Consider the following 14,337-nt stretch of genomic DNA (forward strand, 5'->3'; position numbering starts at 1 on the left):
TAATTGAAAAGGTATTAAAAAGCTTTCTGTGACCTTTTGCTTCAAAAATGGCCTAGAACATTAATCTACTGAGACTGTAATGTATTCATTTGCAGTTTGAGCTTTTTCAGATTACTTCTTGAAATGTGTACATCAAAGCCAAACTCAAGTTTCTATTTTTGGAAATTGCAACCAGTAAAATGTTATACATGTTGGTCAAATACAAGTAGCAATGGAAATAACTCATCTTTCTCTGGGAGCATGCTTCTTTTTAGGTTGGACCTTTCTGTGGAATTCTGTTGTGTTGGTGGAGCCTTCTGGTAACTTTGCAAAGACCTGTCAAAGTTATCTCTATTAATCTGAAGTTCTGTATTAGGAAATGAAGGTCTTACAGCTTGCTGCTGGCCTAAAAGAGGAAACTTCCTGAGTTATTCTCTGCAATACTGTTTGCATGTAACACCAAGTTGTGGGAGCAATGTGCCCTTCGTGTAGCTTTTGGCATCTTCTTTTCATTTTATGGCATGCATTTTTGATCTGATTTATTAATCAGCTTTATACTTTGAAGAATGAATCCAATCAATGGATTGATTGAATTCTATGATTCTGTGATTAAGAGCCACAAAACCATGTGGCCATGGTTTCATGACCATGCATAGTCTCAGCCTAAAATCTAGGTTTGATTGTTTTTACCCTTTGTCCATGGAGGTCAGTTTGCCATGTAGCTAATATCTTTAGCCCTTCAAAGTTTGCATACTTTGGGATACCCTGCATAGGTTTGATTGGATTCATTCTTCAGAGTATAAACTTTTCACAATCTATGAGAAACAACACTGTAGATAAATATAATGGCAAAAAATATCTGATTATTATGTACACAATTTACTAGTCTTACTTGGAGATTTTGAAGGTAATAGGAGTATGCACACCACCTGCTTTACACCTTCATGGCCAATTCCAAGAACCAAAGTTAGGAGACTGAGTTCCTATACAGTCAACAGAAAGAAATAGGACTGTTCTAATTCTGTTCTAACTCTCTTCTAGTCTAATTCTTTTCTGTTCTTTCTGAGGGCAATTCTGAGTCCCTATTTGAGATTGAATATTCTTTGAAGCACTAGCGTAGACTGCTGCAGTAGTACTTGTCAGTTTGTTTTATAGATTTCTTGTGAAATAATATTGACTTTCTCGGCAACTTCTCTTGGAAACAGCAGGTATTCATTAGCTTTTTCTTTCCTATATGTCCGTTACTTTAGATGTTTAGTTTCTAAGGACTGATTCAGCCATGTACATCAGCTAACCCAAAGCATTTTTCAGAAGTGTCTTCAAGGGGCACTTGTATACCTAGATCCTTTAGAAAATTCAAACTTGCCTCAAGCTATCTTGCTGAAATTGGGGGTAATAAAGCATGTTGCAGCCCAGAATAGGCCAAGTCCTGCAATTCTTATGCAAGAGAAGAGGTCCATTGGTTCCTGCCTGATGATTTTGTCAAAATCATTACTTTTCGGCCACAACCGACTCAAGATTCAGTCATATAAATATATGTAATCCTAGGCACAATTTGTCTTGCGGGCATCTAAACCTTGGTTGCATTTCTTCATCAGCACTCTTAGCCATTTGTATCCCTAACTGAAAGTGGTTGAAATAATGATTTTTGAGTTGCCAATTTAAAAACTGTGCTTTATTTGTATTTTTACTCTTTCTTACTGTCTTTGTGAATCAAATGTTTATGGATATGGATCTGAACAAGCAAATGGAGTAGAGAATAGGTGCTTTTTTTGAAAATGTTTTGAGCTAGTGAAGTTACTAATGTTTTTTTTTCTCTTGTCTTTTTTTTTCTAGATATTGTAAATTGTGACTTGAAGTCTACACTGAGAGTGCTGTACAATTTGTTTACCAAATACAGGAATGTGGAGTGAAGAACTGATTTGGGACACCAAGGAGTGTTAACAAAGCAAGCATCATAACTAGTGTATTTTTCATTGGTGTTCCTCTGCATCTTTATCCTCAAAGGAACTAAACCATTGATCTGAAGAATTTTTAATTGCTTATTCTTGCACTACTGTTTTCATAGTAGATTTAAAACTAATATAAAGTATGAAGAAAAAGGTTTGGAGGAAGGTGTTTGGGTATGTTCTGGGAGAATTAATGTCTCAGTAATAACTGTCTTCACACTGTTTTGTAGTAGGTGAAGCAAGAATGAAAAAAGATTTAGTAACTTTATTTCAAATCAGCCTTTGAAGCCAATCATAGGAAGACTCAGCACTGAGTATCTATTTTAATATTTTTTACATGTATCTTTTCTAATCTGGGGATTTTCTATCCATGATAAGATGGTTGCATTCTAGTTATGAGAAATGTGCATGGGGAGAAACAGTTAAATACTCTTGTTCACTTCAGAGCTAAAAAGAAGAGACTTTCTCAAGCACTTAACCTGATTAATTTTTATTTCCAGTGCTGTTAGGCTTGAATTTTATGGGTACAAACTGAATGGCCACTCGTTCCTTCAGGCTTATTACAATGTGATACTCTGCTTTAAATATGTGTTATTGAGCGTTCCACGTGAGCACACTTTGCAGCTTGTCACTTGGTTTTGTTTGAGGAAGAGATATTTTTTTGCAAAGTACACATTTCAAGAAAACATACCTGTATAATACAGTTTCCCTATAATATTTGTAATATTACATAGTATTAGAAAGTAAAAGAACGGCTTGTTTTTCTTTTAGTAGTTTAAACACAGGATTACCAGGTTGCAAGTATAGATTTATTGCTAAATAAGATTTAGAATCTGTCCCTTTGGTTGATTTTTATGATGAATGACCTTTGCTGCATAATGTCCAACATGAAAACTAAGTTTTATTTTCCATAAACATTGCCGTAGCCTGTCAGAAACAAAAGTACTGCTTTTAGGTCAAAATTACTCCCATCTATAAAGGCTCCATTACAGTGTAAGGCTCTTGGGTCATTTCACATGGAAAGAAAGTACTCTTTATAGCCTAATCATAACCAAGTATAAGCCATTATGTGTTTTGGTTTTAGCTTTAACAAAGACACAAAAGAGAAACTGCAGTTGATTCTTCCCTTAGACTTGATATCAAGCACTAGTTATGTTTCCTTAAAGGAGCTGATAGACACTGCCTGATACGAGTGTTAATCACCAAAAACTGCTCTGGCATAACTAAATTAATCATTTGCTAGAAGACTTGATGTTAGTATTAGATACCTTTCTAAAAGAAGTGTTCCAATGCAACCACAGGTTCTTGAGATCTTGGGTTACACCGTAGAGAAAAAAATCCTTAGGCAGAAATTTCTGCACGACTGTTTAGAAATCTTGGACTGCTTAGTGCAGGAAGGAGACTTTTTAATAGTCATCTGATTATGGCAGAAGTGGTATAGGTGAAAGCTATACCACTCTTGAGCCTCTAACAGCTCTTGAGTCTGTTCATCTGCAGAAATGCAGTGCTGGCAAGGACAGTCAATAACAGCTATATGTTGCTGAGTATATAAAGCGTCACATATTTTTTAGTTTTCCAGAACTCTTTTTTTTTTTTTACTGTATCATTTTCCAGTGCAACATTCGCATAAAAGGATGACAAGCAATCATGTTCTGTCTTTGATGAACACTAGCTGATGATTAATAACAAAATAATAATGACTTCTGCCAGGGTGTCACAGAGATTATTATTCTGAGAAGTAAATATCAACTTTTGCAAAGGAAAATTAGTATTTAATTCAAAGGACAATAACTGGATGTTCTTTGAACTCAAAAATTGTTATCTGGTTGTTGTAAGCATTCTAAATATCTTCAGTAAAATATTTTTTTACTTGCATATTTTTAACTAAGTTTCTGGAATTAGAGGTGCAGAAGATAGATAATAATTATTTCCCATTTACATAGATAAATAACTGGCATTTTGTCCTTGGTGAAAATGAACATTTTTTCATTATATCTTTAATATCTGAGAAGCTAAATTGTAGGAATTAAAAAAACATTTTTGAGCAAACTGAGGCAGAACTTCTCATATATATATATCAGCAGCAATTTCAGCTGATTTTAATTTCACATGTAAGTTTTTCATTTGCACACCTAGACTGTAGTAATTGTAATTTTTAATTAATAAATATATGGTGGTTTTTCTGCAGATCATGCTCAGCTGAAATACTCTCTTACATCTCAGCAGTGCCGAAACATTTTGATTGCCATTGTTTTCAGGAGTGCACTTTCTTTAAAGAGATTTTTGTATGTAAAGTAAAAAGGTTAGGAACAGTGAAACTGGTTTTTGCCGGACTTGAAAATAGGTATTCCTGTGCTATATTGGTATAACATTACTGGAGATTTTGAAGTCTGTCAGACTCCATTTTCGACCCTTAAACATAAAACTGAGACAGAATGATGAAATCCTCATGCTGAAATGCAGTTATGCAGAACCGTAGATGCATTTAAACAATATCCAACCTTTACACAGTTACCTGTCCAATGTAAGAATTTATGTAAATTAAAATCTGCTATATAAACAAGAGTGTCCTATGTAAATATAGACCTATGTGATAGTTTTAACACATTCTCACAAATAGTATATGCTGCCATGTAGGAGTGGGTCACTGCTTATATTTTTGACAGTATAGATTTAAATAGCTATCAGATAAATATGAAATCTAATATACAGATTTTATCTAATATTTATTGCTTTGATACAGAATATTATAGAAATATAGAATACTACTGTAGACAGTTTGCTCTTCAGCAATCAGTGGAGACCAGCACCTTCCTTCAGGGAAGTGAAATATTCAGTTAGCTGGGCCAAATTCTGCTGACACCTGTGATGCTTTTATTCTTGATACACAGTGTTGTATACTTATGTATAGCTGAATGCATAATTTTCCTCACTGTTTATATTAAGATAGAAGTTGTTTAGGATTTAGGTCAATCCTGGTTTTATTTATAATTACTTTAAATGATTAAATAGATCCAAATCAATTGATTTAGCCCATGTAAGATATGAGCAGTCACCTGGAAAGGCCAGTTTATCTACTGGTCCCAGAGAGAGCCTCTGATCTCGAGGCTGCTATCTCAGTACTTTGGCTAAGTTTCCAACGCCAGGTAGTATGAAACCAAGCTACTGTCTTAATATCTCATAGTGGTATTTGGATCTCATCCACCAGACCACCATGCTTGTCTGTTGTACTCTGACACATGAAGGCCCACAGGCAGCTGAGTCCACTGAAAACTGGCAGATTATTAGCCTGCCGTGAGTAACAAATAGTAAACTTTGCTGCTGAGGCATTATGAAACTGCCAAAAGAACTGAGTTTTCTGTGCTTCTCTGACTTCTAATCCATCCATTGCATCTGGCAATATGGTACCCAGATTTGTTTTGTGTTTGGAGATAGACATCCTTTCCCTATTGATGAAGCCTGACATGCTCTGTCAACCACACAAAACTGTTATTTTTTTTCAAAGAGGAGCTTAATAGTATGTCACAAAAAGGTTGTCAAATAATTATCTAAAATCCTAGGATCTTGAGGTCTACTCCCTTCAGATTTCTTTCCCAGCTGACTGGCATTTAGCTGCCATAAAGAACAGGCCCTAGAAAAAAAGGTATTGAAGGAATCTTTGCATAATTTTACCTGAGACACATAAAATCCAGAATCGGATTGCACTATGCTTCTGATGGAGTACAGACGCACCAAGTTTCTTATTAAATGAGCTGACTGCAGAATATCTAGTTATTTGCATTTCTTAGTCAGTAGGTATCTTCCTGTTATAAGGTGGGCAGCAGTCCTTGCAGCTACATAGTTCAGGAATTCAAGTGGACCAGTGAGTGCTGGATAAGGCCCTAATCTGCTTTGACTGACTGTGGACCAGGTTGCTGATTGGCATATCTCCATGTAAACCAGTGGCATTAGATCAACAGAACATTTGGTCCTTTCTGTTTTACAGAGGGTTACAGTACTTGAGAATGGTTTACATTCAGGCAGACTATACTGGTTGAGGTAAATGCTACTTGGTTGACCTTTGTTCTTACTTTCGTAAAGTATGTTTTTAAATTCACATTTTAGATTAATTTAGCAGACACCTTACTGCAAGCTGCAGTGTTGTAAAACAGAGTGGCTTTTAAAAGTAATGGGTTTTATTTCATTAGAGAAAGATATATATGATATTTAATATACTAGATACTGGCTTTAGGTCTAGTTTTCGTTATTCTTGTCTTCCTGTCGAAACAGCCTTCATGAATGGCCTGCGTGTGTGCCAAGCACCCATGAGAGAACAGTGCCTTGAAGACCTCTTGCAAGATTTTCTACACTGTTACTGAATTGACTTTTGTTGTTTGATTGTAAGAATTAGTGTGGGTTTTCTCTTTACAGTTAAAGTACAATTAAAGGCTGAAGAAATCCTTTGTAGGAAGTTATAATTAGTTTAATGTTTGATGCATCACATGAAAAATGGAGATAGCAGCACCAACATTCCAGAATTATGCATACCTCAGTGTCAACAGATTTTTCCAAAGAATTTTTGCGTCATTTAACATTTACTAGGGCTAATTTTAGGTATTTTGACAATATTTTCTATGTGACTATTTCTTTTTGCAATAATGAGATTTTCTTTTTTTGTCTAATAGATAATACTACACACTCTGCAACAACGTTAGTGTCATTGAAATATTTGGTTCTCAATTTCAATATCAAGCTAATAGAGAAAAAAGAGTTATTTGCAAAGTTTGCTTCTTAACATGTATATCTGAAAATAATGATTAGTTTAAATTAAGCTTCATTGCTTTCAGCTGCAGAGTTAGTAGCTTTCACAGAAAGTATTTTATGTACTCTGTAAGTAAGAGACACTCAATTGCTGATTTTTTTCCCTGTGCTTTTTCTGAAACCTTTGTTACGATCCACAATAAAATTTGCACCTGAAAATCAAGACTATATGTTGTTGTTGGGTCGAAGTATGAGATGTATGACACAAAATTAGGGAGGCTGTGTGGTTTATGTTCTCAGAGCTTCCAGACCTCTCCATGCATCTAACCCATTCTCAGTTATCTGTTGGTGGGTGTACTTGGTGTTTATTATTATTTTCTGTGGGGGCTGGTGACAGCTGAAAGTGGGTTGGCAAAAACAGCCATGTAAACATATGCTTGAAATGATTAATAGCAGCAGGTCAGGAAAGTGCTGTATTTGACTCAAAAACTATACTCAAAGTATACCTTTGCTTTACTATTGCTGTGCTGAACACTTCAGTGGTGATATTGCAGCGCTGTATAATCCAATTTTCTGCAGAGTATTTTTGTTAATTTAAAATGCAACAAAATATTAGTGAAATGTTAAAATTATCAAAATTAAGCTGTATGTTTCAAAAATTAACTGCATTTAGGAAGACTTTGAGACCTATTTTTTTATAAACTTGTTTTTGTTGTGACCATTAAATCCAGGAGCTTCAACGCAGAACTTGGAACCAGTCAAAAATATAGGCATCTAAAGTGCTCCAGATCAACATTTTTAGCCACTGAATTACTGGAATGAATCCAGAAGCAGGTGTTTGGTCTTTAGGTCTGCTTATAAAGCTGAAACCACCAAGCAGAGCTGCCTAATCAACAGGGAAGACAAAGGACAGGGTGAGTTTTAATGCCATTCTTCAATCCCAGCCCTATTACTAGGGCTAGAAAGTAGTACCTCTATCTGCATAGGATCCGTGGTCTTAAGCCCCACCATATGCACTTATGGATTTTTGTCCTGAATGTTATGGATTTTGTCCCAAAGAGCAAGTAGACTAGCTCTTCTTCAAACATTGCAGTACAACGAAAAGGTCACGGTCCGGCTACCTCAATTTCTTCATTGCTATTCACCCAGAGAGTAAAAGATACAGGTTTAATACCCTTCTGCACCCGTGGGAATTATTTCCCCTCCTTAACAGAGTGCCATAACGTGCAGTATGAGTTTAAGGTGGTATGGTTTTTTTCAGTGTTAATGGAGGAGCACTGTCAACTCATAAGCTGAAGTTGCAGCTGTGTGTATGAAGTAATTCCACATTAACTGGTAAAGAGAGAAAGAGAACAGAAGAGGGAGCATAACTGGTGGTTAGGTTGTTGAAAGGGTGGAAAAGGATTTTGGGGAAGAACCTGTCTACTGGGCCTCCTGTAAGGCCTTAGTCAATCAAAGGGTGCTAAAATTCCAAAGCACATTTTGAAGAGGAACCAGGACTAACATCACCTGTGTTTCATTGCCGTTTCTGCTGAGCTTTGGTCACTCTCACTCCTCTCTGCCAGGTCTATGCTGTCAAAACAGACCCAAGAAAAGGTATTCCTACCCTACACAACCTGCAGCCTCAGTTAGGTTTACATTTCCTCAGGCAAAGCAAATAATAGTTTCATCCCCTGATTCCCACCTGTTCTCTAGCCATTAGATGAGCTCACGTGGGAAGGTGAGCACCACATCATCTACAGACTCTGTTTTAGGAAAATGGCAGGCACAATTGCATTTTGTCTGTAAAGCCAGTTGAGATTTCTTGGGCCTTCTCTGAGCACAAGCACTGGACTGAGTGCTACATCTCATTTTTGGATTCCAGCCAGATTAAAATTAGAACTATTCAGTCCCATTGAGACTGGGACAGCTTCGAACATGTGCAGGCATAAAATGCTAGGTGTTTTTCAAATGAAAATCAAAGGTGAAATTTAGGTGGCTTCAGGGAGGAGGTGGTGCTCGAACAGATTTTCCAGGATTGCAACCTCGGTGCCTATATTGTGTGTGAAGAGCAGAAAATCTGCCTGAGGCCATGCCCCTCACGTGGGCTGGGGAGGGAAAACAGGAAGAGCATCTTCTGCTTCCTTTCTGAGATCTCCATGTTGTGGCAGACTGCACAGACTGTTTCCTGCTTAGCTCAGTTTAATTTTATTGGGAATAAGCCTGAAAACATGCTTTAACTATTCCTCCCTCTCCTGGATGTTTGCATTGTTCCAGTTAGGTGCAAATTAATACTAAACTAGCATGTTGAGGCTCTAAAGTCTTCAGCTGTGCCTAATCAGCACCATCCACTGCTTAGGGCTTTCGGTGCTGGGAGGAATGAACGGTGCTGACTGTAGTCATGTCTCTGAATGACTGGTCCATTGGATCACATGCCAAATTTATAACTGTTATATTAGATGAACAGATGAGGGCTATTAAATTACAGGGTGGGGGGGAGGGAGGGGAGGAAATCACTGTGACCAGAACTTTCTTTTTTTCTTTTCTTTTTTAACGTAATTATTTTTTTTGGTGGCAATACTGGGGTAAAGTAGGGAGTACATATATTCTCGTGAACAGTCTGAAATTGCAACATGCTGAGGACTGTAGCCTCAATTCAGTGAAATACTGAATTAACTTTAAAGATGTGAGAAAAGTCCTTGTGGTTTCTTTGAGTCTGCTTTACCTAGAAATGGATAAATATTCAATACTCGTATCACCGTGGGAAGCCTCAGTCACATTTACACTGAGGCCTGCATTGCATTGTCTTCACATCCTAGCACAATCCTATATAATTACACCCACAAAACTATTATTTTTAAGGCCCGCTTTCCTCAAAGGATCCCTTACAGCCGCTTTGTAAATTAGCTTATAAAAGATATGTGCTTCTTGTTCACTCATGTATTCATTAAGGGTTTCCCTGCATGAAGGTTGAAAACCAGGATAATTCCTGTCTTCCCGTGTGAGGCCCTTGGAGATCAGATAACTAAATCAACTGCAGAGTAGCAGAATGCTGCTGTCTGCTTTCAACCTTGGCACTAAATTTTAGGCAGATATAACTCAGGTGTGCTTATTATTGCTGTTTGGTTTATATCCATGCCTACAGGGTTTGCTGCACTAGCAGTTCCATGAATCCATGCTATGCTGTAGTCCTTGTCTTGAAAGGCTCACAGTCTTGCAGGAATGTGGGAGGAGGAAAGTTGTAAGTGAACTTCACTAACTTTACACAGAAGATCATGATAGGTGTGGATGAGGAACTAGGTTCCCCATTCTGTACCCTATCTAAGTTGTGGTGTAAAACAAGGAGCTAGAAAGTTACCAGTGAGGCTGGTGTGGAATGCCAGTCTCCAGGGGAAAATGGACCAGAGGAGTTACAAAGCCTGTTGTCTTAGACGGTTACCACACTTCTTGTGGTAAAGATGTAGGTGCTTAGCATCAGGCCACTGGGGCAAGTAAGCGTGTGGGATTGTTGAGTTAGGGAGGGTTGCCTGGGGAGGAATTTTCCCCATTGAAGTGCTGCAGGGCCATCAGCTAGGAGGAAATTGCCAGCATTACAAGTTACAGTCATGAGATTTAGACTTTCCTCTATGTGACAGTAGCTTAAACACTTTCATGTGCATATTGTTACAATAATAGAGTATTGAAGGTGTCAGTTCTGGGTTTCTAAGCCTTCTGTAACTCCAGATCTTTCCGAACTGTTTGTAACAGCACTTGAATAGACAGAAAGGACATCATTAGAGCAGATCTGTGTTCTTAATTGCATAAAAACCTTGCACATCTACTGTCTGAAATGAGCACTCAGTTAAAACAGTGTCATAACCTCTAGCTTCATTTTTTCTGTGTTATCGGGACAAATTAACCCATTAGCTGCACAGACTCTATTGTGAGTCAGAGGTATATGACTCATGAATAGAACACATTTCTATTCTGGTTTTAATTAACTTGGCCTCCACCCAAATCCTCCTTACAAATGAAAGATACTAGATTAGCTGAAGTCTACAATACATTTTTATGGTTTGTGCTAAACTTACATGTGTATTTTTATGAGATAATGCTACAAAAAAAAAAAAATCTCATGAAAGTACTAGCTTAAAAAGTAAGCAACAAAACTGCCTTATTTGACAGACTGTTAAAGTATTGTAATTAATCTCATTTGTTGGTTTGCCTCACAAACTATAAGAGAACAAAAAAAGAAACGCACAATTCTAACACACTGGGAAATTAGTCCTGGTCTTGATTCAGCCAAGTGGAAAACAAGTTTGTGGTGGTCACATTTTCAATAGAAGTACAGTCTTAAGTGGTACTTCCCTTTGTGATTTTTTTTGCTATCTGAGAACTTTTTTTCTTTTTTTAAGATAAAATATAAAGATTGAATAGGTCAGGATCCCTATCAGTATTTCTAATTGGGTCACTGTGCATTCTCTTAATAAAGCAATGCCAAAATCAAATCAACTCCTCACGTAGAGATTGCGGAGAAGGTAATCTGAGCCACTACTGAGTACAGCCTGTCAAAATGGAGGCAATACTAAATTATATTTACACAACTTTAAAAGAATTAAAACAAAAACAAGAAAACAAAACCACCCCTCTCAGACCCTCACAGAAATCAAGGCTTGAATCTTACTTAACACTAAAGTTTCTTCATGGCACCTTGGGGACTCTGAATGCAAATGAGAAGCAGGCATACAGATACTTGCTGGAGCCTTCCCACAACACTATCTCTAAAGAAACAAGCACAGAATAAAGCAGGGGGTGAGGGGAACAGAGAGAAATGTATCTTTGTGTGAACACTTTATATATAGTTTGCAACATGCTCATATAACACAATGAGGGTGGGCCAGCTGGCTGTAAAGTAACCTAGACTGATAAATTAATCAGGAGTATGCTCTGTGTGCCACCAACTGTCCTGTGACTAATAAGTTAGTTTTCTACTTTGGCAGGTTCCATGAGTTTACTCATAGCATGAAGAGGAAAGCTGGAGGAAAAAGGTCAGGATTTAAAAGGGGCTTAGTTTCAGGGGCTCTGAAATGAAAACTTGCAGTAGTGGACCACTACTTCCAAGGTTCTGCTGTCCCACGGTTTAATTCCAGGTGCTTAGAGCACTTAATCAAGATCTGCCTTCAACTCTGCCTGCTGCCAGTTAGTCCTGATAAAGCCCTAACTCGCCTTCTCATTGCCTAAGTGGTGACATTAGGACTTCCATCAAAGCAAAGAAATTAGAGGCACGTAGCAGACTCAGCTTCATTTAGCCAGAGCTCCGTGTCCAGGTTCAGAGGTTTTTATGTCTTGGAGGGCCATTGTCCTCACATGCAAGAAAGATAGTCTGGCAGTGAATTTGCTACAACATGCACTTCCCAATCACTGTGGAAAGTTACCAAGGTGGTCAGGAGCAGATTTAGGGCACGCATTTGTCTACTGATATTTTGAACATACACTGTTTTTCAGGAACATAGGTATTCCTCAGGTGAAAGTTTTGAGTGTTAATTTCTGAAATTCTGTTGCGGATAACTAGACCTTGCTTTTTGTATTTCATTAGCCAACAGTAGATTTTCTATGCCTGTGTTGTTTGAGGTTTGATTACTAAAACTGTCTGGATTCCCATTTTATGCTTACAATAATGTCCTTCCATTGAACAGAGCTTCGTTATATAATCTGCAAAGTATTGTATGATCCATCAGAGTGCAGAGTGTGATATGAAGGTAGGATACTAATGGGAAAGTTTTCTGAGTCAGCTTTTGGGATATACGTATGAGGAAACCTACATCAGACCTCAGGTTGTCCCTGTTACCGTCTCTCCTCTGTAGCAGAAAAGATCCAGGGCTGACCTTCACTTTGTGATTAAGGAAGTTACATGTAGCTGTGCTACTAGAAGGGGGATGGAGCAGTTGTACCCTGATGTGAGAAAGAGGATGGATCTTGCTGGGTCAGCACAGTCCCAGCACCTTTAGCAATCTCTTTCCTAGCAGAACTGTTAACTTGCTCTCTGAGCACTTTCAGGAAATAAGCTGAACTACTTGTGTTGCTGGGTCTTTTGCAGGTACCTTAACACTTCAACCCCAGAAGTCTTGTGATCCTTTGTTCTCTCCTCCAGTATGACACAACCTCACCCAGTAATTTTGGTATCAAGACTGTAACTTATGCTGCTTCTAAGACCTCTTCCCAATGGCTCAGTTACCCAGGCAGACCTTTGGGATAGGGAGTTAAACTGCAGTGAGTAACACCAACAGAAAATCTCTGCTGTCTTAAGTCAGGCAAAATTTTTCACTAGGTGAATTCCCCCGATTAAAAATCAGAAGATTATTTCCAGGGAATCAAGACACGCCTGTTATTTAAACGCTATTTCTCTTTTATTACGGCCTTATTAAAACCTACAATTCTCTATTAATCAGCATTTCTTAATTAACATAAAATTCCCAGGGTCTGGTACAATTCCACCACCCACAATCCAGTGCTATCCTGTTTGTTTCTATTTAGACTACATATTGCTGGAGTATGTAGGATTATATTGCATGCTGCAATTATTTTCAGGGAGGACTGTGACACTTGGCCTTGATCTTGGCTTTCTCTAGTACAGAGCACTGTAAGTATCCTATATTTATTTATAACTTGTTGGGGGGAACAACAGAGGCTGTCTGACACTGTGCACTCTCTTTCTCTTCATGCTGTAATTCTTGGATGGGGCTCTCAGGAATTGCAGGGAGGAGAGCTTTGCCATTTGGAAAAAAGGTCTTACAATTTAATCAGAATACAATTTTAGCTAACCAGCTAGTTCAATCAGCCAGTCCAATTATGGTGTGGGTTGAGCAAGTCTCTGTGCTCAGGGTTCCCTTGAGTTGCTTTTAGTTACGAAATAAAAATAAGAAATTAGGTCAGTTATACTCTATTGACTTCTTCTAATCATGCAGCTTCCAAGAGTGTATAGCAGCGTAGCTTTGCCTAAATTAATATTTGGCATCTCATCTCTATGACTAGGCTTTGCCACCGGTTGAAAGCTAAATTGGGAACACTGATTCCAAATGGCAAATTACATATGTGCTTGTCTCTGGACTGGTTTTAACCCTTGCAACACTGCAGATGAGTACCCTCAGTCCAGTGCTAAAAGAGCTGCATCAGCTCTCACATCACCCTCTCAAATCAACAGATACTTTCCAGGGTGCCTTGCCCCCTCCATTGGTTACTTCCTCCTTGACCAACTCTCCTGAAATCTTGTATGAGCCTTTCTACCAAATTTTTCCTACCTACTCTAACCCTTCAAAAATGCCCAGCTCCCAAACCCCGCTTCATCTGACCATACCTTATTGCCTACCTCACCTTCTCAGTGTCCCTTCTCCCTGGTTAAGGTAGTTGATCAACCCACCATCCAAACAATCAAAATCATGCAGTTGATCATGCCATTGTCTCACCAAAAGCTATTTTTTTTCCAGCTGGTCTTAAGCACTATGTCATTCCTGTTCCTTTTCTCCAATTAACATTAAAGGCTTTGAATGGTTTCTTTATCTTGCTGCCCACAACAACTGATAGAGCTTCTTGTTTCTATCATCAGCCTCTCATGTTCTGTGGACACACTCATAACACTTCTCCACTCATCCCCCTGCTATAATTTTTAAAGGTAGGATTGAAAGAGCATGTATCAGGGTTTGCCCCAGTCCAG

The 14,337-nt window shown here is 38.1% G+C and overlaps 1 protein-coding gene and 1 long non-coding RNA gene across 3 annotated transcripts in view; one reads left to right on the plus strand and one right to left on the minus strand.

The window, feature by feature from the left end:
- The window catches only part of PARVA (parvin alpha), a 67,815-nt gene extending 60,924 nt beyond the window's left edge, over positions 1 to 6,891 (plus strand). For both annotated transcript variants that reach the window (XM_075094848.1, XM_075094849.1), the window contains one exon: positions 1,816 to 6,891. In XM_075094848.1, the coding sequence (XP_074950949.1) occupies positions 1,816 to 1,892 (77 nt within the window). In that variant the 3' untranslated portion in view covers positions 1,893 to 6,891. The remainder of the gene's footprint in view (positions 1 to 1,815) is intronic.
- LOC142057911 (uncharacterized) overlaps positions 1 to 14,337 on the minus strand; it is a 34,319-nt gene that overhangs the window by 4,341 nt on the left and 15,641 nt on the right. The gene's annotated exons all lie outside the window — the stretch shown is intronic.

Source organism: Phalacrocorax aristotelis, chromosome 5, assembly GCF_949628215.1.
Source record: "Phalacrocorax aristotelis chromosome 5, bGulAri2.1, whole genome shotgun sequence".
Taxonomy (NCBI): Eukaryota; Metazoa; Chordata; class Aves; order Suliformes; family Phalacrocoracidae; genus Phalacrocorax; species Phalacrocorax aristotelis.